Here is a 25,721-nt window from a genome sequence, read left to right as displayed (position 1 = left end):
TTTTCTCCCCCTCTGTCTCATAGGCCAGTATTTGACCTGGCTGCTAACACTCTGGCTAGTTTTCTCCCCCTCTGTCTCATAGGCCAGTATTTGACCTGGCTGCTAACACTCTCCCTAGTTTTCTCCCCCTCTGTCTCATAGGCCAGTATTTGACCTGGCTGCTAACACTCTGGCTAGTTTTCTCCTCCTCTGTCTCATAGGCCAGTATTTGACCTGGCTGCTAACACTCTGGCTAGTTTTCTCCTCCTCTGCCTCCTCTGTCTCATAGGCCAGTATTTGACCTGGCTGCTAACACTCTGGCCAGTTTTCTCCCCCTCTGTCCCCCTCTGTCTCATAGGCCAGTATTTGACCTGGCTGCTAACACTCTCCCTAGTTTTCTCCTACTCTGTCTCATAGGCCAGTATTTGACCTGGCTGCTAACACTCTCCCTAGTTTTCTCCTCCTCTGTCTCATAGGCCAGTATTTCACCCGACTGCAAACACTCTGCCTAGTTTTCTCCCACCGTTTTGGCATGTCATGTGTTTACTCTTGATGGTTTTCTCCTCCCTCCTTGAGCCACATCTTGTTTTGCAATCATTGGCGTATAGATGGCCTGCTTTGACACCAGCCTGATTTATGTGGTGCCAGGGTGAGTCACAGTCATTACATGTATGGGATGCCTCTGAGACCGTGACACAGTGACAGGTGAGGCACCAGACTGATTGACTGTTGGCAGGACACAGGAAACACAACATTAATATCCACCGCCTAATGTATTTTACTCTAAGTGGAGTGTGTGGTTCATGTTATGTCTGACTCTGTCTAACTCTGTGACATAAAAGCATTACCTTTATTAAAAAGATGCTTGGCTCCCAATGTTGGGCTCCTGTCTCCATGGGCACAGCTCTCCGTCTCTCTGTCTCTCTCTCTCTCTCTCTCTCTCTCTCTCTCTCTCTCTCTCTCTCTCTCTCGTTGGCTGTCCATCTGTAATTCAATAATTCACTTTGACTGAAGTCTGAGGTCCATTTTTCATGCCTAATTTTAGGGATGTGTTTGTGTAATCCCCACCACTACTCATTTTGACATTCTCTGTGTGTTAATCACCGAGCTGTCTAAACGCCAACTGACTAAACCCCTCTCCGATGCCTCTCCGATGCCTCTCCGATGCCTCTCCGATGCCGACGGAATCGTGCGTGCCTAAACCACAAGAACACATGCCTTCCGAAAGTATTCAGACCCCTTGACCTTTTCCACATTTTGTTACGTTACAGCCTTTTTCTAAAATGTATTAAATAATCTACACACAATACCCATAATGACAAAGTAAAAACAGTTTTATAAAAAAGATAAACAGAAATACCTTATTTACATAAGTATTCAGACCCTTTGCTATGAGACTCAAAATTGAGCTCAGGTGCATCCTGTTTCCATTGATCATCTTTGAGATGTTTCTACAACTTGATTGGAGTACACCTGTGGTAAATTCAATTGATTGGACATGATTTGTAAAGGCACACACCTGTCTATATACAGGTGTGCCAAGCTTGTAGCGTCATACCTAAGAAGACTCGAGGCTGTAATCGCTACCAAAGGTGCTTCAACAAAGTACTGAGTAAAGGTTCTGAATACTTATGTAATTGTATTAGTTCCGTTTTTTTATTTTTTATTAGCAAAAAATTCTAAAATCCTGTTTTTGCTTTGTTATGGGGTATTGTGTGTAGATTTTTCCTCTCCAATTTTAGAATAAGGCTGTAACCTACCAAAATGTTGAAAAAGTAAAGCGGTCTGAATAGTTTACAAAAGGCACTGTAATCCTGCGAAAATCCTAATTCGTGCAACATTAGTCTTAGCTCAATATTTGTGTTGCCGCGGAATGTGCCGCTCACAGCGCACCAGCACTTCCTAATCTTTGTCTGTTTTGCTCCCATTAACAATACATTTGCATTCCAGCGCCAGGGGAAGGAGACACATCTGGTCGACATTAGCTGGGGTTGTGTTTTCGACAGCGGCAGTGCTACATTTCACATGAACATTTTAGTAATTTAGAGAGGACAGGTTAATAGGTGATAAGGGGACGTACAGTAGTGCGACGTACAGAGCGACGTACAGTAGTGAGTGCATACATTTTATTTTGTGCTAGGGTTACTAGACTCCTCTCTTTCTTACCTCTCCCTCTTTTTCCTCTCTCTTCCTGTACAGTGCCTTGCGAAAGTATTCGGCCCCCTTGAACTTTGCGACCTTTTGCCACATTTCAGGCTTCAAACATAAAGATATAAAACTGTATTTTTTTGTGAATAATCAACAACAAGTGGGACACAATCATGAAGTGGAACGACATTTATTGGATATTTCAAACTTTTTTAACAAATCAAAAACTGAAAAATTGAGCGTGCAAAATTATTCAGCCCCTTTACTTTCAGTGCAGCAAACTCTCTCCAGAAGTTCAGTGAGGATCTCTGAATGATCCAATGTTGACCTAAATGACTAATGATGATAAATACAATCCACCTGTGTGTAATCAAGTCTCTGTATAAATGCACCTGCACTGTGATAGTCTCAGAGGAAGGACCGTTAAAAGCGCAGAGAGCATCATGAAGAACAAGGAACACACCAGGCAGGTCCGAGATACTGTTGTGAAGAAGTTTAAAGCCGGATTTGGATACAAAAAGATTTCCCAAGCTTTAAACATCCCAAGGAGCACTGTGCAAGCGATAATATTGAAATGGAAGGAGTATCAGACCACTGCAAATCTACCAAGACCTGGCCGTCCCTCAACTTTCAGCTCATACAAGGAGAAGACTGATCAGAGATGCAGTCAAGAGGCCCATGATCACTCTGGATGAACTGCAGAGATCTACAGCTGAGGTGGGAGACTCTGTCCATAGGACAACAATCAGTCGTATATTGCACAAATCTGGCCTTTATGGAAGAGTGTCAAGAAGAAAGCCATTTCTTAAAGATATCCCATAAAAAGTGTCGTTTAAAGTTTGCCACAAGCCACCTGGGAGACACACCAAACATGTGGAAGAAGGTGCTCTGGTCAGATGAAACCAAAATTGAACTTTTTGGCAACAATGCAAAACGTTATGTTTGGCGTAAAAGCAACACAGCTGAACACACCATCCCCACTGTCAAACATGGTGGTGGCAGCATCATGGTTTGGGCCTGCTTTTCTTCAGCAGGGACAGGGAAGATGGTTAAAATTGATGGGAAGATGGATGGAGCCAAATACAGGACCATTCTGGAAGAAAACCTGATGGAGTCTGCAAAAGACCTGAGACCGGGACGGAGATTTGTCTTCCAACAAGACAATGATCCAAAACATAAAGCAAAAAAAATAAAATGGAATGGTTCAATAATAAACATATCCAGGTGTTAGAATGGCCAAGTCAAAGTCCAGACCTGAATCCAATCGAGAATCTGTGGAAAGAACTGAAAACTGCTGTTCACAAATGCTCTCCATCCAACCTCACTGAGCTCGAGCTGTTTTGCAAGGAGGAATGGGAAAAAATGTCAGTCTCTCGATGTGCAAAACTGATAGAGACATACCCCAAGCGACTTACAGCTGTAATCACAGCAAAAGGTGGCGCTACAAAGTATTAACTTATGGGGGCTGAATAATTTTGCACGCCCAATTTTTCAGTTTTTGATTTGTTAAAAAAGTTTGAAATATCCAATAAATGTCGTTCCACTTCATGATTGTGTCCCACTTGTTGTTGATTCTTCACAAAAAAATACAGTTTTATATCTTTATGTTTGAAGCCTGAAATGTGGCAAAAGGTCGCAAAGTTCAAGGGGGCCGAATACTTTCGCAAGGCACTGTATGTCCTTTCCTCTCCTCCTCTCACGTTCTATTATCTCCTGTCCTCTTTCCATGCCTCTAGTCTTCTATAGTTTCCCCTTATCTCCTATTAACCTGTCCTCTCTTCCTCTCTTATTCACTCTGTATTATCTCTCACTCTGCTGCCATGTGCTTGGTGGATTGAATCTTCACCGCTCCTCATCTGGTGGCTCGTATCTTCACCGCTCCTCATCTGGTGGCTCGTATCTTCACCGCTTCTCATTTGGTGGCTCGTATTCTCACCGCCCCTCATCTGGTGGCTCGTATCTTCACCACTCATCTGTTAGCTCGTATCTTCACCACTCCTCATCTGGTGGCTCGTATCTTCACCGCTCCTCATCTGGTGGCTCGTATCTTCACCTCTCCTCATCTGGTGGCTCGTATCTTCACCGCTCCTCATCTGGTGGCTCGTATCTTCACCGCTCCTCATCTGGTGGCTCGTATCTTCACCGCTTCTCATTTGGTGGCTCGTATTCTCACCGCCCCTCATCTGGTGGCTCGTATCTTCACCACTCATCTGTTAGCTCGTATCTTCACCACTCCTCATCTGCTGACTCGTATTCTCACTGCTCCTCAACTGGTGCCAGTGAAAGAATCTCAGTGCCAGGACCGGGCTCCTGCTCCAAACTTTCCCCCTCCTCTCTCTCTCTCTCTTTCTCTTTCTCTTTCTCTTTCTCTCTCTCTCTCTCTCTCTCTCTCTCTCTCTCTCTCTCTCTCTCTCTCTCTCTCTCTCTCTCTCTCTCTCTCTCTCTCTCTCTCTCTCTCTCTCTCTCTCTCTCTCTCTCTCTCTCTCTCTCTCTCTCTCTCTCTCTCCCTACTCCCTCTCCCCTAATAAAAGAAGTGTGGGGACGTGTTCTCTCCAAGTGTACAGCGTGTTGTGGAGTGGTAATGAGTTGGTATGTGCCCCCCCCCACCCTCCCTTGGCAGGGTCCTTTACAGCTGTATGACTCAGGGGCTAATTAGAACCTCACCACCATACTGCCCCGCTGTACTCTTTTCTGCTCTGCTCTGATCACTGGCTGGCTCTCTCACAACGCCACAGCCTAGTCATCACACTTGCCAATGTACAGGCTCACTCTGATGCTAAAGTTAGTCCATGGACCGGTGGGCTAGTCTATAGGCTAGTCAATGGTAGTTAACTAGTTACAGATGTAGCTAGCTGATACTAGCTAGAAGCTACTGTAGGAAAGGGACAAGACAATGGTGGCCGCTACTGATGCCTACTGAAACCCACCACTCTGATCGTAATCTTCACCCATGACCTGTTACAGGGGAGCTCCACCTATAGTTCACTCTGCCTTAAATCTAGGGGCACCTCTTAGTTTGATATCTTTAGGGTCTAAGATTAATGAGTCGCTATGTTACTGATCCCATATACAGTGCATTCAGACCCCTTGACTTTTTCCACATTTGGTTACGTTATAGCCTTATTCAAATGTATTAAATAAACAACTGAAATATCACATTAACATAAGTATTAAGAACCTTTACTCAGTACTTTGTTGAAGCACCATTGGTAGCGATTACAGCCTCGAGTCTTCTTGGGTTTGACGCTGCAAGCTTGGCACACCTGAATTTGGGGAGTTTCTCCTGTTCTTCTATGCAGATCCTCGCAAGCTCTGTCAGGTTGGATGGGGAACGTTGCTGCACAGCTATTTTCAGGTTTCTCCAGAGAAGTTCAATCGGGTTCAAGTCTGGGCTCTGGTTGGGCCACTCAAGAAAATTCAGAGACTTGTCCCAAAGCCACTCCTGCGTTGTCTTGACTGTGTGCTTAGCGTCATTGTCCTGTTGGAAGGTGAACCTTCACCCCAGTCTGAGGTCCTGATTGCTATGGTGCAGGTTTTCATCAAGGATCTCTCTGTACTTCGCTCCATACATCTTTCCCTCGATCCTGACTAATCTCCCAGTCCCAGCGGGCTGCCATGTGCCTTTGACTGAGGAGTGGATTCCGTCTGGCCACTACCATAAAGGCCTGATTGGTGGAGTGCTGCAGAGATGGTTGTCCTACTGGAAGGTTCTCCCATCCCCACAGAGGAACTCTGGAGCACTGTCAGAGTGACCATCGAGTTCTTGGTCACCTCCCTGACCAAGGCCCTTCTCCCCCGATTGCTCAGTTTGGCCGGGTGGCCAGCACTAGGAAGTCTTGGTGGTTCCAAACTTCTTCAATTTAAAAATTATGGAGGCCACTGTGTTCTTGGAGACCTTCAATGCTGCAGACATTTTTTGATACCATTCCCAAGATCTGTGCCTCAACACAATCCTGTCTTGGAGCTCCACAAACAATTCCTTCAACCTCATGGCTTGGTTTTTGCTCTGACATGCACTGTCAACTGTGGGACCTTATATAGACAGGTGTGTGCCTTTCCAAATCATGTCCAATCAATTGAATTTACCACAGGTGGACTCCAATCAAGTTGTAGAAACATCTCAAGGACGATCAATGGAAACAGGATTCACCTGAGCTCAATTTCGAGTCTCATAGCAAAGGCTCTGAATACTTATGTAAATAAGGTATTTCTGTTTTTTATTTTTAATAAATATGCAAACATTTCTAAAAAACAGCTTTCGTTTTGTCATTTCGGGGTGTTGTGTGTAGATTAATGAGGATTTTTGTTTTATTTCATCCATTTTAGAATAAAGCTGCAACGTAACAAAATGTGGAAAAGTCAGTGGGTCTGAGTACTTTCTGAATGTACTATATGTAACAAGGGCTTTACTTCAGATAAGATCAATTTTGTTGTAGCTGAGGGAAAATATTATTGGACATGCCAAATAATGTGCCTAATTGCCTTTTAAAGCATCCCCCTTCCCCTGCCCTGTCCATGCAATGGTGCCAACTTTTTCAAAGCTTATAAAAAAATGTATTATACTGGTATTTTTATTGATGTGATAATACTCATCACATCAAGTTATACACATACACTGAGTGTACAAAACATTAGGAACACCTTCCTAATATTGACTTGCACTCCCCCCTTTTGACGTCAGAACAGACTCAATTCGTTGGTGCATGGACTCCAATGCTTTCCACAGTTGTGTCAAGTTGACAGGATGTCCTTTGGGTGGATGACCATTCTTGACACACACAGGGATCTGTTGAGCGTAAAAACCCAGCAGTGTTGTTGTTCTTGACACAAACCGGTGCATCTGGCACCTACTACCATACTCCGTTCAAAGACACTTAAATATTTTGTCTTGCCCATTCACTCTCTCAATGACACAGATACACAGTCCATGTCTCAATTGTCTCAAAGCTTAAAAATCCTTCTTTAACCGGTCTCCTCCCCTTCGTCTACACTGACTGAAGAGGATTTAACAAGTGACATCAATAAGGGATCATAGCTTTCACCTGTATTCACCTGGTCAGTCTATGTCATGGAAAGAGCAGCTGTTCTTAATGTTTGGTATACTCAGTGTAGCGCAATAGATCAGTGGACCAGTGGTGTCTTTTTTTGTGACTAAATTAAGGAAAACATAGCAAAAGGTACATAACTACAAACAATTTATCATTTTGATCATAATTTAAAATGTTAATCATAATAATAATAATAACCCTAGTATAAACAGAAAAACAAAACGAAAAATGAAGTGGGCCTCCAGCCCTAATCTCCCAACCCCTTCCTTCAAATCAAATCAAATGTATTTATATAGCCCTTCGTACATCAGCTGATATCTCAAAGTGCTGTACAGAAACCCAGCCTAAAACCCCAAACAGCAAGCAATGCAGGTGTAGAACCAGCTAACATGTTTCCATCCAGAATATGAGCTTTCCAGTAGTCGTTTATATACTGTATATTATAGTCCTTTCGGGAGCTCATATTTACAATTGATTTAGAAATCCCATCATTGGATCCCATCAATCCCATCAATCCCATCATTGGTGGTTGGGATTCCCAAGGGACCATAGACCAGCATAGCTGACCTAAATTGTAAATATAGAAAAAAAATAAGTTGCCTGGTAATGTGTGTGTATCTTTCCAATCTTGGAATGCTGCACCCTTTCTGTCCATGATATCGGCAAGGGTACGCATTTCACATTTGGACTATTGGGGGGATGCAATAGCCTGATATATTCTTTAGTTGTAATTCACTCAACCCAGATGCAAATGCAGTTGCATTATTTTTAACAAAACCTTTGGTAGCATCCCATAGAATCCAGAGGTCATCTACTTAATTTGTATTGATCATTATGAATTAATTTAGTTACATTTCAAATTGATCCCAGAATGTAGGATTATTTACTAATGAAGGTCAAAAAGCCATCTTGTAGCTCTTTTAGGAGATTCTCAAATGTGAAGTTGGCAGCAGGAAGCGTGGTAGTCAGACAAGCTCATACACTACATGACCAAAAGTATGTGGACGCCTGCTTGTTGAACATCTCATTCCAAAATCATGGGCATTATTATGGAGTTGGTCTCCCCTTTGCTGCTATAACAGCCTCCACTCTTCTGGGAAGGCTTTCCACTCGATGTTGGAACATTGCTGCGGGGACTTGCTTCCATTCAGCCACAAGTACGTTAGTGAGGTCGGGCACTAATGCGGTATTCCAAGTCATCTCACAGTGCGGCTTGGTTGGGTTGCGTTTCGGAGGACGCATGGCTTTCAACCTTCGCCTCTCCCGAGCCCGTACGGAGTTGTAGCGATGAGACAAGATAGTAGCTACTAACAATTGGATACCACGAAATTGGGGGGGGGGGGGGGGGGGGGGGGGAAGGGGGTAAAATAAAAATAAAATAATAATAAAAATAAGCCTATGGATGTAAAACAGGAAAACCGATTGCTAGCAGCTCTGTCTTACCATCTGAACCAAGCAGGACCACCGGATGTTATTGTTCATAGGAGCCTTAGAAGCCTCAACGTCTGATCTGGTTATTTGTGGCTTTACCAATAGACTAATTTACAGAGAACTGGCTGAACAGCTGAATGGTTCCCAATGCATTTGGTGTGGGGTTTCCCTTGGGTTTTATATGTGTCATTTGTAAGGTACTAAACTGAGGCTTGTGGTTGGGGACATAGAATTGGATTCGGCCTTCACTCGACAGGCCTGCCCACTTCTTGCAATATCCCTTAAGTTTTTCACATGCTTAAAGGCTTAGTAAAAGCAAATATCCTCATTTTTTGTGGCAAAAGTACAAGGCTTGAAAGAAAAGTAATGTAGTAAGATGATGTAGTAGTATGCAATAGTAGTCTTACAATATTTTTGGTCAGTTGAAAACAGAAACTATTTACTAGTATGTACTAGTTATAATACTGTACAATGAACCGGCAGTATGTACTAGTTAAAAGACTGTACAGTGAACCGGTAGTATGTACTAGTTATAATACTGTACAGTGAACCGGCAGTATGTACTAGTTATAATACTGTACAGTGAACCGGTAGTATGTACTAGTTATAAAACTGTACAGTCAACCGGTAGTATGTACTAGTTATAATACTGTACAGTCAACCGGCAGTATGTACTAGTTATAATACTGTACAGTGAACCGGCAGTATGTACTAGTTATAATACTGTACAGTGAACCGGCAGTATGTACTAGTCATAATGCTGTACAATGAACCAGCAGTAGACCTACCAGGGGAGGTGCTGACGTCTAGACTGGCTACATTAAACCCCACTGACTCCAGCCACCACCTCCATCATCTCACAGTGTGTTAGTGATATGGTATGTTTCAGTAGGTGCAGCCTGTGGACAGACTGAGAGCCTGTTTGTGAGAGCCGGGAGGACGATGTGGAATCTGATCCCTCAGGAGGTTCATTAGGGAGCCTTTGGTTATTTCGCTGCCTCCTCTGTTGAGCATTGGGGTTTGAACTCCCAGCTGCAAGCTGCATTGGCGCGGCCTCCCGACGGCCACATGGGAGCAGTTGCCACGGTTAAATAAACCGGGCTTCATCAAACGCAACTTGTTTGATCAATTACGATATGCCACGGCCGATAGTGAGCAGATTACTGACTTTGGTATTTTCTCTCAGGCTCTAGCGAGAAAGACTTGTTTGTGTTACTCTGTGGAGATTTTGCGATAGGGCGGCGAGTGATCGCACAGAGCGCTCATTCATTGTGGTGGTATAATAAATATAGAGTAGGGGAAATATGTAGGCAGATTTTAAAAAATTACCATGTAGGCCCCTTTCAAATAAACAAGTGATTAGGCTGCACTAATGTATATTTTTTTCAGTTCTGTAATTGCTGACTGCAGTGTAGATATTAAACCAGAGTGTGCTGTTGAAAGGATCAACCTGGTTTAGATATGGTTTAACCATGGTCCAGTTTGAGGTTCCCACTACAGCAACAGTGACTGAACGAGGGTCGAGAGTTCTCAGCCGAATCCCCAAAGATTCTTTCATCTCACACGTTGGACTATTATGTGTCTATATGAACCATGAGAGAAAAATGTTTTTAGGAAATTATGCCAATTAATCTCAGATGACCACATGTATCCATATGACAACACTTTTTTTCTGAAGAATAGTTTAGTTCTTTAGCAATAGTTAGCTTTTTCTGTGTTCAGAAATGGGAGCTTTTAATCTAATTGGTGATGTCTGTTTCTGAAGCAAAACTTTCTTTGTTTTTCCTTCAAATTGTATTTATTATGACAAATATCAAACATTGAACTATTCCAATCCAGGGCCCTTTGAATTTCCTTTTTTGTGGTAACGTACCATTTTTGGCCATTATTCCAATCCAGAAATAACATGTCTATGCCCAGAAGCCTTCACGTTTCTTGTGTTTCCCTTCCGGACGAGCAGAATTGTATTTCCTCATAGTTATGGCTTCAGTGTATTGTTTATTTGGACTGATACATTGGACAGTGAACCTATGGTTAATGCCTCTAGATGTAAGCATCAAAGCCTGCTGTATAAATTAAATGATTGTTATGACTTGAGTGCATATCATTCATATTTTGTTTGAACAATATTACTTGACACATCTTTTGTGCAAAGTATGTAAAAGAACAGGTGCGGTCAATTTGAATCTCCATCACAGTTTAATTTTATACCACTGCTTTAGTTTTTTACGGTTGTGTAAAATATTGCTTCTTGTGACATAAATGGTATACTTTTGTCCATTGTCTGCTACCTTGTGATCATTTCCAGTGTTGAAAAGGATCCTGAAACCTATGTATTTATATAAGTAGGCTAGGTATAATTACGGTGTAAATACACATTGTTACAACGTTACAAACAGGTAGACCTATAACAGTTGTAACTACTATGCAACTAACATGTATATTTTTAAACACTTTATCTAAAGTGTTTCTAAATGGCCTTGTTTCTAAATTGAATTAACTTCACTAGGGGGCACTGTTTTTACTTCCGGATGAAAAGCATGCCCAAAGTAAACTGCCTGCTACTCAGGCCCAGAAGCTATGATATGCATATAATTGGTAGATTTGGATTGAAAGCACTCTAAAGTTTCCGAAACTGTTAAGATAATGTCTGTGAGTATAACAGAACTGATTTGGCCGGTGAAAACCTGAGAAAAATACATCCTGGAAGTAGAATATTTTTATGTTTGTAGTTTTCTATTGAATGCCATTACAGTATCCATTGACTTAGGACTCAAATTGCACTTCCTATGGCTTCCACTAGATATCAACAGTCTTTAGAAATTGTTTCAGGCGTGTATTCTGAAAAATTAGGGAGTAAGACCACTCTGAATGAGTGGACCATTCAGTGTCCCAGAGCTTTTTCATGCACGCGACCGAGAGGGCGCCTTTCTTGTTTACCCTTTATATTGAAAACGTTATTGTCCTGTTGAAATATTATTGAATATTATGACTAAAATCAACCTGACGATTGATTATAAACATCGTTTGACATGTTTCTACGAATTTTACGGATACTATTTGGATTTTTCGACTAGGTTTGAGCCTGTGGATTACTGAACAATACGCGTGAACAAAACTGAGGTTTTTGGATATAAGCATGGACTTTATCGAACAAAACAAACATTTATTGAGTAAATGGGAGTCTTGTGAGTGCAACCATATGAAGATCATCAAAGGTAAGTGATTAATTTTATCACTATTTCTGACTTGTGTAACTCCTCTACTTGGCCGGTTACTGTTTGTAATGATTTGTCTGCTGGGCGCTGTTCTCAGATAATTGCATGGTATGCTTCTGCCGTAAAGCCTTTTTTGAAATCAGACACCATGGTTGATCTTTAGTTAATCTTTAAACCGATGTATAACACTTGTATGTTTTATTAATTATTATAATGTGTATTTCTGTTTTTGAATTTGGCGCTCTGCAATTTCACTGGATGTTGGCCAGGTGAGGTACCATAGTGAATTTTAACAACTGACATTTGAAGTCCATATGATAAAAACATACGTTAACCAATGTTGAGCATCTACCACAGTTCGGAGTCAGCTAGTCTGACTGCTGCTTTTGAGGTGAAGCCCACATTCTATCTCGTCTCCAGCGTCCCACACCTAATCTAATTTCTCTTAATGCTCATCCATCCTGTTATGTCCCAGTAGATTCATTTATGTTCCTCTAACCTCGTTAGGAGAGTCTTTCGCCTAACGCATGTCACTTTATAATCTAATGCACAGACAAACAGGCTAATAATTCGTCTTTATGTACATTTGAAATGCACCTGTTGACATATGTATTATTTATAAATGGGAGAAGGAGAGCAACATCTATAATATAGTACAGAAGATACCAGCAATGACGCAAAGTCAACATATATTGTTTTCCTGTGATTTATGTTATGAATACACATAACAATCTGTTAACTTTTTCCCTTTGTTACCTTCACCATATGGCCTGCTATGAACCAATGTTATGTTCTGACCTTTATTAAATGCAATGAGATGTACACTATAGCTCATGGCTAATGTAAACCAGAATGCTGGCTAACCATTTACAATCCATATGCTGGTTTGCATGGCAGCAGTCTTAAATAGCCAACAGTATAATTGCTATTTAAATCAAAACACGCACTGGCTGATGTTTAGTGAAAAGTGCAGGTTTGCTGAATTGGGGGCAGTCATTAGACTTGTTTAGTCGTTTGATGCCTTAAAAAGAGACAGCTAGTTCAAATGGCCGGAGTACGGTCCTGCTGTATGTCACAGTCAAACAGACCTGTAATCTCTCCACTAACCCTTCTCATTAATCATTACAATGGGACATAACTCCTCGGACCCTCCTTAAAATCTCTATCAGCAGCTTCGCCGCAACATGGTTCTGCATCAAATGCGTGACAGGGTTTTTCGCTCAGCTCTGTTGTCTCTACACAGAAACACTCAAAGTATCAGACATATTGGCAATACATTGACTTCATCCAATACTATGTCTTCACAGTCTATTGGATTGATTTCCCTCAACAAAGCAGGGCTACTCAGCAAAGCCGTTTCTACTCAATGGAGCAGTGTGTACAGGTTATTCATTTCTGCGTTGATACTCATTGTATTCATCTTCTTTCCCCAGGAAAAGAAGGAAGACGAGGATGAGGAAGAAGAGGAGGAGGGGGAGAAAAGGGAGGAGGAGGAGGAGAAAAGGGAGGAGGTGTGGATGGAGGAGGACGACCTGGTGTTCGAGGAGGACTATGAACACGGGGATGAAGAGATGACCGGGGATGAGGTGGAGGAGACAGGAGAGGGGGAAGAAGGGGAAGGTGAAGAAGAGGAGGAGAGCACTAAGATGATAATCCTTCGTCAGATAGCGGCGGTGGCGTCCAAAGTCAAGGAGATCATTGGGAATCTTATTACCACTGCAGGGAAAGTAGTGGTCACCATATTACTGGGCCTTACAGGTAAGTGCCCTCACTCAAACGAAAGACTGACAATCCCAAACGTATTAACAGAGCAGTGCAGTTACTCAATTTCTAATTTCCTTGAATTGACTTGAATGAATCATTGGTTGAACTTAATGACATTTTACCTAGAAACATTCAGTATTCAATATTAAACATTTGCATGAGACAATACACACATTAATGGTTAGGATGAACCTTGTTTCCCAAAGCCTTTACAGAATGTAAAACTTCCTTACCTAGATTGGTGCCATATTTTTCATTCTCTGGTGTGAAATGTAAAAATCAGAGATGCGATTGGACAACAACATAAAGTCAATATTAGGAAATACAATGCAAACTGCTCCATCCAGTCTCACTGGGGATGTTCTATCAGCCACTATGTCCCCCTCTGCTTCTGTGCTGTTCCAGGCATCATGCTGCCCTCCCTGACCTCTGCGGTGTACTTCTTCACCTTCCTGGGTCTGTGTACCTGGTGGTCCTTCTGTCGGACCTTCCACCCGCTCATTTTCAGCTGTCTGTGTGTCCTCATGGCCATCTTCAGTGCTGGACACCTGGTGGTTCTCTACCTCTACCAGTTCCAGCTCTTCCAGGAGCTCATCCCACCCGGGGATAGCTACGCCAGGTGAGAAATTGTGCTGTGGGTGTGTGTGCATGTGTTCAATTCCCATGGGGGACCAATGTGAAAAAGTATGTCAAATGTATGTACTCACTACTGTAAGTAAACCTAAAGAGAGTGTCTACCGTGATGTGAAATGTTTCCATATAGTTTCAATACATCACCTTTTGTTGAAATTTAAAGGCAACCCACATACATCGTTCAAAAAATCAACACACATTGGACATCTGTATACAGGGTAATTTTGAATCACAGCAAATCAGCATAACATCTTTGTGTGTAATCACTTAGCTGTATAGGAATACAGGAACACTGAGGCTCTGACTGTGACCAATAAGATTACCCCACAAAAATGTGTCTTGGGGATAAAAATACACCAAAATAAAATCAAGAAATCCAAGTCTCAAAGACTGAGCCGATTGTAGGTGTCAAGTGTCCGTCCGTTGGCTTTGGTCGTATCCGGCGTCACAGCGGGTAAGTTACAATCTGACCGTGAAAGCAATGGCATTTCTTGTGGAAGAGATTACTTGTGTCAAGTTGAAAGGGTGAAGAATTATCTCTCTCTCGCTCTATCTTTCTCTCTCTTTATCAAAAAAAAAGAAAGGGAGAGGAATTCCTATGAAAAGCAGCACTGGGAGTTGTCAGCGGACGGTGCACCTTTAAGATTAAAGGGCCCTCTGATAAAACATGTGCATCGTCTACCTCTTCGCTCCAGACAACACACAACAATGTGTTTGACATCTGCTGGAGGCTGTAGATCATGGTGTATTTCATCTGGCCCCGGCATCAGACACTCAGGCCCGCTCCACCCGCCAACAACTTTACCAAGAATTTTTGAACGGGAATAGCAGTTGGGATGTTGTCATGCCATGGGAATTTTGTGTTTTGTGTTGAAAGGAGTGGAGTTGAGCTTGGTATTGACCCAAGACGTTATGTAACGTATTTGGATGTATTTGGGCTTAACTTATAGAGAAGTAAATGAAGGTTGTCAAGGAATGATATAACATGCTCAGTGGCATCTCTTGTTGTTTTTAAAAATCTTTAACGGGGCTATTGCCCCTGGGTCGGGGGTGCTCCTGAGCCGAAAGGTATTCCCTAAATAACTAAGGATTTGTGGTTTCATGAGTTAAGAAATAGACTAATATTACAGTACCTTCAGAAGGTATTCACAGCCGTTGACTTTTTTCAATAGTTTGCTGTGTTACAGCCTGAATTTAAAATGGATTACATTGAGATTTCTTGGTCACTGGCCTACACACAGTAAGTACCCCATAATGTCAAAGGGGAATTAATTAAATTAATTCAAAATGAAAAGCTGAAATGTCCTGAGTCAATAAGTAATCAACCCCCTTGTTATGGCAAGCCTAAATAAGTTCATTGCAAGCCTAAATAAGTTCATGAAAATGAAAATGTGCTTAACAAGTCACATAACAAGTTGCATGGACTCACTATATGTGCAATAACAGTGTTTAACATAATTTAATGGCTACCTCATCTCTGTACCACACATTCAATTATGTAAGGTCCCTCAGTTGAACATTGAATTTCAAACACAGATTCAACCACAAAGAAAAATGAGGTTTTCCAATGCCTCACAAAGAAGGGCACCTATAGGTATATGGATACAAAAATGTAAATAAACATTAAATATCCCTTTGTGCATGGGGAAGTTATTAATTACACTTCGGATGGTGTCCTGAATACAACGTGTTATGTTTGAGGCAAATCCAGTACAACAAATTACTGAAAATTACTGGATGCATCATGTTATGGATATGCTTGTAATCATTAAGGACTGGGGAGATTTTCAGGATAAAAATAAACTAAATGCAGCTAAGGACAATAACTAATAAATAACTAATAACTAATAACTAATAAATAATAAACTAAATTTCAGCAGGACAATAACCTAAAACACAAGGCCAAATCTACACTGGAATTGCTTCCCACAATAAGTTGGGTGAATGTTGGCCCATTCCTCCTGACAGAGCTGGTGTAACTGAGTCAGGTTTGTAGACCTCCTTGCTCGCATACGCTTTTTCAGTTCTGCCCACACATTTTCTATGGGATTGAGGTCAGGGCTTTGTGATGGCCACTCCAATACCATGACTTTGTTGTCCTTAAGCCATTTTGCCACAATTTTGGAAGTATGCTTGGGGTCATTGTCCATTTGGAAGACCCATTCGCGACCAAGCTTTAACTTCCTGACTGATGTCTTGAGATGTTGCTTCAATATATGCACATAATTTTCCTACCTCATGATGCCATCTATTTCGTGAAGTGCACCAGTCCCTCCTGCAGCAAAGCACCCCCACAACATGATGTTGCCACCCCCGTGCTTCACGGTTGTGATGATGTTCTTCGGCTTGCAAGCCTCCTCCTTTTTCCTCCAAACATAACGATGGTCATTATGGCCAAACAGTTCTATTTTTGTCAGACCAGAGGACATTTCTCCAAAAACTACAATCTTCGCCCCATGTGCAGTTGCAAACCGTAGTCTGGCTTTTTTATGGCGGTTTTAGAGCAGCGGCTTCTTCCTTGCTGAGCGGCCTTTCAGGTTATGTCGATATAGGACTTGTTTTACTGTGGATATAGATACTTTTGTACCTATTTCCTCCAGCATCTACACAAGGCCCTTTGTTGTTGTTCTGGGATTGATTTGCACTTTTGGCACCAAAGTACGTTCAACTCTAGGAGACAGAACGCATCTCCTTCCTGAGCGGTATGATGGCTGCGTGGTCCCATGGTGTTTATACTTGCGTACTATTGTTTGTACAGATGAACGTGGTACCTTCAGGTGTTTGGAAATTGCTCCCAGGAATGAACCAGACTTGTGGAGGTCTACAATTTTTCTTCTGAGGTCTTGGCTGATTTCTTTAGATTTTCCCATGATGTCAAGCAAAGAGGCACTGAGTTTGAAGGTAGGCCTTGAAATACATCCACAGGTACACCTCCAATTGACTCAAATGATGTAAATTAGCCTATCAGAAGCTTCTAAAGCCATGACATCATTTTTTTGAATTCTCCAAGCTGTTTAAAGGCACAGTCATCTTAATGTATGTAAACTTCTGACCCACTGGAATTGTAATACAATGAATTATAAGTGAAATAATCTGTCTGTAAACAGTTGTTGGAAAAATTACTTGTGTCATGCACAAAGTAGATGTCCTAACCGACTTGCCAAAACTATAGCTTGTTAACAAGAAATTTGTGGAGTGGTTGAAAATTAGTTTTAATGACTCCAACCTGAGTGTATGTAAACTTCCGACTTCATCTGTAATCAAGATATATATATATATATATATATATATATATGTTTTATATTTCATCTATATTTTACAAATGTTGGAATTTTTCTTCCACTTTGACATTACAGAGTATTTTGTGTAGATTGTTGACAAAAAAATGACAATTAAATCCATTTTAATCCCACTTTTGTAACACAATTAAATATGGAAAAGTCAAGGGGTGTGAATGCTTTCTGACGGGACTGTGTATTATATGTCTTTTTGAACCATACAGGCAACACTGAAGCTAACATTTGAAGTAAATAATTAGACTATTTTAGTTGTTTGTGGAGTAGAAGTCAGCAGGTAGCCTAGTGGTTAGAGTGTTGAACTAGTAACCGAAAGTTTTCAAGATCGAATCCCAAGGTAAAAGTCTGTTGTTCTGCCCCTGAACAAGGCAGTTAACCCACTGTTCCTAGGCTGTCATTGTGACTCTGGTGACTCTGAGTTGCAAAGACAAGTCACAAGGAATGAGGTCTGTGTTGTATGTAAACTATTTTGGGCATAAAGTATGCTGCCTCTATCCTATCACAGGAACCATCATAAACATGTTATACAAATGGGATCTCCATTTAATGGGAGGGAAAGAAGTGTCACAATGATAAAGAAACGAGATATCAGACCAAAACCTCCCATTAAAACTCTCAAAAGTATTTTCGTGATCTACCTTGTCTCTATGGGCATAGTGTTTTGTATTTCAGATCATAGGTTCTCATTGCTTATTTCCCGATGGTGGAAAGTGTAATACAAATTAGAGATTAACGACCAGTCGAATCGTTTAGAATTTTACAACCAAGAGATTATTCTCAAAGGTACGGATCATATACTTGATTGCGTCATTCTGTAGCCCGGCTCTAAAGTTTGTGCTGGCAGCATTCTTTGGTTATGTTCTTAAATCTGAAAAGTGATTGTACGATGGCAGGGGCGCAACTTTCACTGGGTACGGGGGGGACCCCCCCCCACCACCACCACATTCTGAAATTGTATTTTTGTCCCCCCCCCAGGTTTTTCATTGGAATGTGATTTTTTTTTAAACAAGGCAACGGTGTGCTTTAGGACCATGCGGATGCCTACGAGCAGTCGAGTAGGCTGTTTGGAGTGTTTACCCCCCCTAAAAAGTTATGGTAATAATAATAATCCCCCACTTTTAAAACCGAAGTTGAACCCTTGTACGATGATGTGCAACCACTGAGCATCGGGAGACTACTGTAGGGTAAATAGATTTTTACATTGTGATGGGTTTATTTCAACTAGATTTCAACTAGATCTTAGTTAAGCCTAACATCGGTATCACACAAATCACTGTACTCTGCTCAATTCCCCACACAATCTATCCCCTTATTTAGGCCTTGCAGTTCCATAAACTCAGAATACCTCTACCCTAGATAAGCACACACACTTCAACCTCCCCCCCTCCCCCAACACACACATACACACACACAGTCTGTGACCCATACTGTACACACACACACACACAATCCCACCCACTCTGTGACCCAGGGCATCTAGACAAGTAGTCCCCCCTCCCCCCCCCACACACACACTGCACTCACACAATCTGACCTTGTACCTAGGTCAAGGGCTTCTAGACAAGTAGTGTCTCCCCTAGCCACCCTGTTCCCCAGTCAGGTGCATCTGGCCCCTCCATCCATCCAGCCCCTATCAGGGCCCAGAGAGAACCATGCCAGGGAGAGGTGGCACCAGCCGGCCCAGCTCCGGCTCCCCTCTGCTCCACCGACCCAGGTGGTTCTCATTACGCCAGCCCATTCTTGGCCCGCTCAGAAATTACACAGCTGGTTTCAGGGAACTCGACACGAATTGTGGGAGAAAAAAAATCTAAGCTGTCTGGTTCAAAGAGAGAGAGACAGAGAGAGAGAGAGAGAAGTGAGCCCCTAAGTAAAGTAGATGCAATTTATCTAAATTAGGCATGATCAGACTCTTTTTAGATGGAGAACGCTGTAACAATGCTTGAACTACACCAACAGGCAGCCCTGGGGAGGGATGGTCAATAAAGTGTTTATTTTGCTTGGTGCCGGTAACATTGTTTCAGAAAGGCCTTAGTGAAGGATACAGGACTAATTGCTGAAAACGCTCATTCACCCTGAAATGTGCCCCCCCAACTAGTTGGCCAAATTTGTAACTGACGACAGAACACAAACACCTTACAAACCAGTTGTCAGAGAACTGCTTGTGTCTGTCTGTGTGCATTCATGTGGTGGAGAGTGGTCCAAAGGCTGTTCTGTATTTGGAGTTTGCTGTAACTCTGTATATTATTGTTCTTTATCGAACGGGTGGGTCTAATCCTGAATGCTGATTGGTTGAAACCGCATTCCAGCCGGTGTCTATTCCAGAAGTTACCACCGGCTAAATCTATGATGTTAAAATGCCTATTTACTCTGTTCCATCTGTCTCATCAGCTCAGCCAGGCAATTTATAAACTTAATCTCTACTATACTGTACAAAGCATCTAGCATCGGAGAGACAGACAGCAAGGTTTATACAAATCTCCTCTGTTGAAAACTAAATTAAATTCTAAAAGAAACGTGAGATACAGAACAAAAAGACTGAATGACTGGGTCGCGTCCATAGATACAGAACAAAAAGACTGAATGACTGGGTCGCGTCCATAGATACAGAACAAAAAGACTGAACGACTGGGTCGCGTCCATAGATACAGAACAAAAAGACTGAATGACTGGGTCGCATCCATAGATACAGAACAAAATTACTGAATGACTGGGTCGCGTCCATAGATACAGAACAAAAAGACTGAATGACTGGGTCGCGTCCATAGATACAGAACAAAATGACTGAACGACTGGGTCGCGTCCATAGATACAGAACAAAATGACTGAACGACTGTCCATAGATACAGAACAAAAAGACTAAACGACTGGGTCGCGTCCATAGATACAGAACAAAAAGACTGAATGACTGGGTCGCGTCCATAGATACAGAACAAAAAGACTGAATGACTGGGTCGTGTCCATAGATACAGAACAAAAAGACTGAACGACTGGGTCGCGTCCATAGATACAGAACAAAAAGACTGAATGACTGGGTCGCGTCCATAGATACAGAACAAAAAGACTGAATGACTGGGTCGCGTCCATAGATACAGAACAAAATGACTGAACGACTGGGTCGTGTCCATAGATACAGAACAAAAAGACTGAACGACTGGGTCGCGTCCAGGAGTTAGTCTGTGAGACAAAGGCCCAGGAGTTAGTCCGTGAGACAAAGGCCCAGGAGTTAGTCTGTGAGACAAAAGCCCAGGAGTTAGTCTGTGAGACAAAGGCCCAGGAGTTAGTCTGTGAGACAAAGGTCCAGGAGTTAGTCTGTGAGACAAAGGTCCAGGAGTTAGTCCGTGAGACAAAGGCCCAGGAGTTAGTCTGTGAGACAAAGGCCCAGGAGTTAGCCTGTGAGACAAAGGCCCAGGAGTTAGTCTGTGAGACAAAGGCCCAGGAGTTAGTTTGTGAGACAAAGGCCCAGGAGTAAGTCTGTGAGACAAAGGCCCAGGAGTTAGTCTGTGAGACAAAGGCCCAGGAGTTAGTCTGTGAGACAAAGGCCCAGGAGTTAGCCTGTGAGACAAAGGCTCAGGAGTTAGTCTGTGAGACAAAGGCCCAGGAGTTAGTTTGTGAGACAAAGGCCCAGGAGTAAGTCTGTGAGACAAAGGCACAGGAGTAAGTCTGTGAGACAAAGGCCCAAAATATTCCCCAAATTGGGACGCTGCCCACCACTAATGGTTGCAGTACTGGGCTGATTCTGTGCAGCGTTGTCTTGCCAATGGGCTAAAACAAAGAACCCTCTGACAATCAAACAGTCACAATCACTACCAGCTTTGTAATTTAACATTTGCGGGTGAGGATACCGTTTTGGTTACTACCCGAGCTCTAACCGAAATATGTGTGCTTTTCAATTTAGACCCAAACTGCGGAATAAAAACTACTTGAAAGTAGCCCATAAAATGCCAAATGTTTTTTGCTATAAGTGTTTATCACAGCGTCAGCGCAAGAATGGGTGTATCAATGACTCAGGCATCTGTGTGTGTTCTTGTTGTGTATCTAATCGGTGTCGTTTGCATGTAGTAGTGCTTATGACTCACAAATTACATATTTGATCTCCTGCAATCCCTGTTGTAGATTAGTTCTTATTTCTGAAACACGTTCACTGTCTTTCTTCCTTGGGAAACCATGACAATCCATGGCAGATTAGAATGACCCACCCAGTGCCCTGTGGCATTTGATTCCTCGTTTCCTATCTCCTCACCGCCTCTCCTCTGACCTCCTCCAATGTGTTTTGAGAAGGAGGCGAGGAGAGAGGACACGAGGAATCAAATAAATACTATTGACATTCACCCGATGCCACTTGATAGAAGACACACCAGTAGTCAGTGGTTAGCATTCCCCAGCTGTGGCAGCAGGACTTGGGCATGAAAGCATCTGGTTCGTAGGCTGTCTATGCCAAGGAGGCAGAGGATATAACACCTTTAACACCTTTAAACCCATCGTGTTACTAAGTGAGTTCTAGGTTCTATTTTTTATTAATAAAAGCTGCAGTTTTAGAATGTTTGTGCACCTCAAGTCGACCTACTCCTAACAGGACCTGACGGCCGTGATTCCAAAGAAAACTATTCTGGTTGATTATAGCGGCATGATATAAATCCAAAATGAAAGACTGCTGGAGTGACTATTGTGCACTTTGGCATCTCTCCCTCTCTTTTCTCTCTTTCTGTCCTCCCTTTCTTTCCTTTCCTTTACTCGAGAGACATCTGTTGTTGTTTTGCTCGCCGACTGCCTTCTTTAGTCTTATTAAAATAGTAGTAGAGAGAGAGAGAGGGAGAGAAAGAGAGAGAGAGAGAGAGAGAGAGAGAGAGAGATAGAGAGACAGAGAGAGAGATATAGAGAGACAGAGATAGAGAGAGAGAGAGAGAGAGAGAGAGAGAGAGAGAGAGAGAGAGAGAGAGAGAGAGACCATAACATTGTTACTGCTTGTGTAAATTGAAAGTGTTTCTGAGAATACTAAGATGTTAGGCCAGGGAATTGTGGGTTTTGTGGTTCCGGAGACATGCTTGAAGCAGTTGCAGTTGTTTATACCAGTGACTTTGTCTTGGTGGGTCCCCAGCACTGGGCTGCAGCCCATACTCATACCTTTTACATTCATTATCTCATCGAAAATACACGGCATTATAGAAACATATAAAATCAAATGGTATTAGTCACATGCGCCGAAAAGAACAGGTGTAGACCTTACAGTGAAATGCTGACTTACGAGCCCCTAACCAACAATGCAGTTTAAAAAATATGGATAAGAATAAGAAATAAAAGTAACAAGTAACTAAAGAGAAGCAGTAAAATAACAATAGCGAGACTATATATAGGGGGGTACTGGTACAGAGTCAATGTGCAGGGGCACCGGTTAGTTGAGATAATATGTGAATGTAAGTAGAGTTATTAAAGTGACTGCATAGATGATAACAACAGAGAGCAGCAGTGGTGTAAAGGAGGGGGGGGGGGGGGCAATGCAAATAGTCTGGGTAGCAATTTGATTAGATGTTTAGGAGTCTTATGGTTTGGGGTTAGAAGCTGTTTAGAAGCCTTTTGGACCTAGACTTGGCGCACCAGTACCGCTTGCCGTGCGGTAGCAGAGAGAACAGTCTATGACCAGGGTGGCTGGAGTCTTTGACAATTTTTAGGGCCTTCCTCTGACACCGCCTGGTATAGAGGTCCTGGATGGCAGGAAGCCTGACCCCAGTGATGTACTGGGCCATTCGCACCACCTCCGTAGTGCCTTGCGGTTGGAGGCCGAGCAGTTGCCATACCAGGCAGTGACGCAACCAGTCAGTCAGGCAGGATGCTCTCGATTGTGCAGCTGTAGAACCTTTTGAGTATCTTTTCAGTCTCCTGAGGGGGAATAGGTTTTGTTGTGCCCTCTCCACGACTGTCTTGGTGTGCTTGGACCATGTCAGTTTGTTGGTGATGTGGACACCAAGGAACTTGAAGTTCTCAACCTGCTCCACTGCAGCCCCGTCGATGAGAACGGGAGCGTGCTCGGTCCTCTTCCTGTCGTCCACAATCATCTCCTTTGTCTCGATCACGTTGAGGGAGAGGTTGTTATCACACTGTCACACTGTCTTTCAAGTCTTGTCCATGTAAAATGTGTGTGTTTGATCATTTATGGTATGTGAGTATATGACTTGGGAGAACTGGTCAAATGTACTGTCTGGTTATGCTACTGATCAGGGTTACCATTCCAGAGAGTGCTGTTCCAGTAGAAGTTCATTTTTTACATGTAGCCAACTGCTAAGATGCAGAGGGGGGTAATTGTAATTAAAGAGGGAATACAAGTAATGGAGGCGTTTCATTCTGTAATATCCTCTGTGCTAATGCTGACTGCTGCTATTCTCTAATTCTCAGAATCCCTTCCAAAAGTATTTGCTTGCCTATTCAGTAATATAATATGCCCAATTCTGGTTATTTCTCTCTCTCTCTCTCTCTGTCTCTCTCTCTCTCTCTCTCTCTCTCCTTTTCTCTCTCAGCTATACATGGGGAATGGCATGCCAATAGAATGTGGCTGGATTGTTCTCAGATTTTCAAGATCAACATCACCGCACAACTGTGCAAGAAATAATGCTCTCCCCACCCCGCCTTTCTCCCCCTCTCCATCCTCCCGTCCTTCCCTCCCTCTCACCTTCCTCCCTCCACCAGTCTGTTTGGCATCTCGTCGGTGGTACAGACTGACTGTTCCTACACCTGGATGTTCCGGGTCAACCCGGCGCTGGCCTGGTACCACTATGTCAACCCCATCATGCTGCTGGTGCTCTACTACACCCTGGCCACGCTTATACGCCTTTGGCTCCAGGACCCCACAGACATGGTGAGTTAAAGTTACTGTAACACGGTGGCCATATTGGGGCAGGGCCCCGGAGGTACATGGTGAGTTAACTTTGCGGTAACACTGACGCCATTTCTGTTCAGGGCCCTGTGGTACACTGTGCACTCCATTACAGAATCCACACTGTACCAACATGGTGGCTGTCTAACTGTATAGGGTCTACTGTAAAACCACTACCATTTTGGTGTAGCTGTGTTGAACTGTATTTTTATAATTGAAAGGGTTATTTTAATTTGTGGTTCAAAACATGGGCGTATCCATATTTACTGAATGAGTCACTCATTCAGCATGCGTCAAACTAAATTGACACAGAGGAAACCTGCATATTCTTCCTCACATCCACAGTTCTTGGAAATGGTTGGATCTTACGAAGCTGTGGAGGATGACTCACTACACAGATGAGTGTAAGGGCGTTCGTCTGTAGGAGGAAGAGAAGCGGACCAAAGCGCAGCGTGGTGGTTATTCATGTTTTAATAAATCACTACACATGAACAAACTAACAAAAACAAGAAATGTGAAAACGCAAAACAGTCCTATCCTGTGACGACAAACACAGTGACAGGAACAATCACCCACAAACACACAGTGAAACCCAGGCTACCTAAGTATGATTCTCAATCAGAGACAACTAATGACACCTGCCTCTGATTGAGAACCATACTAGGCCGAAAACATAGAAATGCCCCAAAACATAGAAAAACAAACAGACTGCCCACCCCACTCACGCCCTGACCATACTAAATAACTACAAAACAACAGAAATAGAGGTCAGAACGTGACAGTACCCCCCCCAAAGGTGCGGACTCCGGCCGCAAAACCTTGACCTATAGGGGAGGGTCTGGGTGGGCGTCTGTCCGCGGTGGCGGCTCTGGCGCGGGACGCGGACCCCACTTCACCATTGTCTTAGTCCGCCTTATTGTCCACCTCCCTGGCTTACTCACCATGGCCACCCCTCTCAATGACCCCACTGGACAGAGGGGCTGCTCGGGACAGAGGGGCAGCTCGGGACAGAGGTGAAGCAGCTGCTCGGGACAGAGGGACAACTGCTCGGGACAGAGGGGCGATAGCAGCTCGGGACAGAGGGGCGATAGCAGCTCGGGACAGAGGGGCGATAGCTGCTCGGGACAGAGGGGCGGCAGCAGCTTGGGACAGAGGGGCGACAGCTGCTCTGGACAGAGGGGCAGCTGCTCGGGCGGCCCCTGGCTGACTGACGGCACTGGCGGCCCCTGGCTTACTTGCGGCCCCTGGCTGACTGGCGGCACTGGCGGCCCCTGGCTTACTGGCGGCCCCTGGCTTACTGGCGGCACTGGCGGCCCCTGGCTGACTGGCGGCACTGGCG

General features: G+C 43.2%; 1 protein-coding gene across 1 annotated transcript in view; it reads left to right on the top strand.

The window, feature by feature from the left end:
* The window catches only part of LOC110490939 (piezo-type mechanosensitive ion channel component 2), a 159,616-nt gene that overhangs the window by 89,564 nt on the left and 44,331 nt on the right, over positions 1 to 25,721 (top strand). The window contains exons 6-8 of the mRNA XM_036944026.2: positions 13,258 to 13,582; positions 13,994 to 14,207; positions 24,196 to 24,364. Of these exons, the coding sequence (XP_036799921.1) occupies positions 13,258 to 13,582; positions 13,994 to 14,207; positions 24,196 to 24,364 (708 nt within the window). The remainder of the gene's footprint in view (positions 1 to 13,257; positions 13,583 to 13,993; positions 14,208 to 24,195; positions 24,365 to 25,721) is intronic.

The sequence above is a fragment of the Oncorhynchus mykiss genome, chromosome 15, assembly GCF_057628025.1.
Source record: "Oncorhynchus mykiss isolate SJ-2025 chromosome 15, ASM5762802v1, whole genome shotgun sequence".
Classification (NCBI taxonomy): Eukaryota; Metazoa; Chordata; class Actinopteri; order Salmoniformes; family Salmonidae; genus Oncorhynchus; species Oncorhynchus mykiss.
Note: the sequence above shows the minus strand (reverse complement) of the source record. Positions and strands in the feature narration are given on the sequence as shown.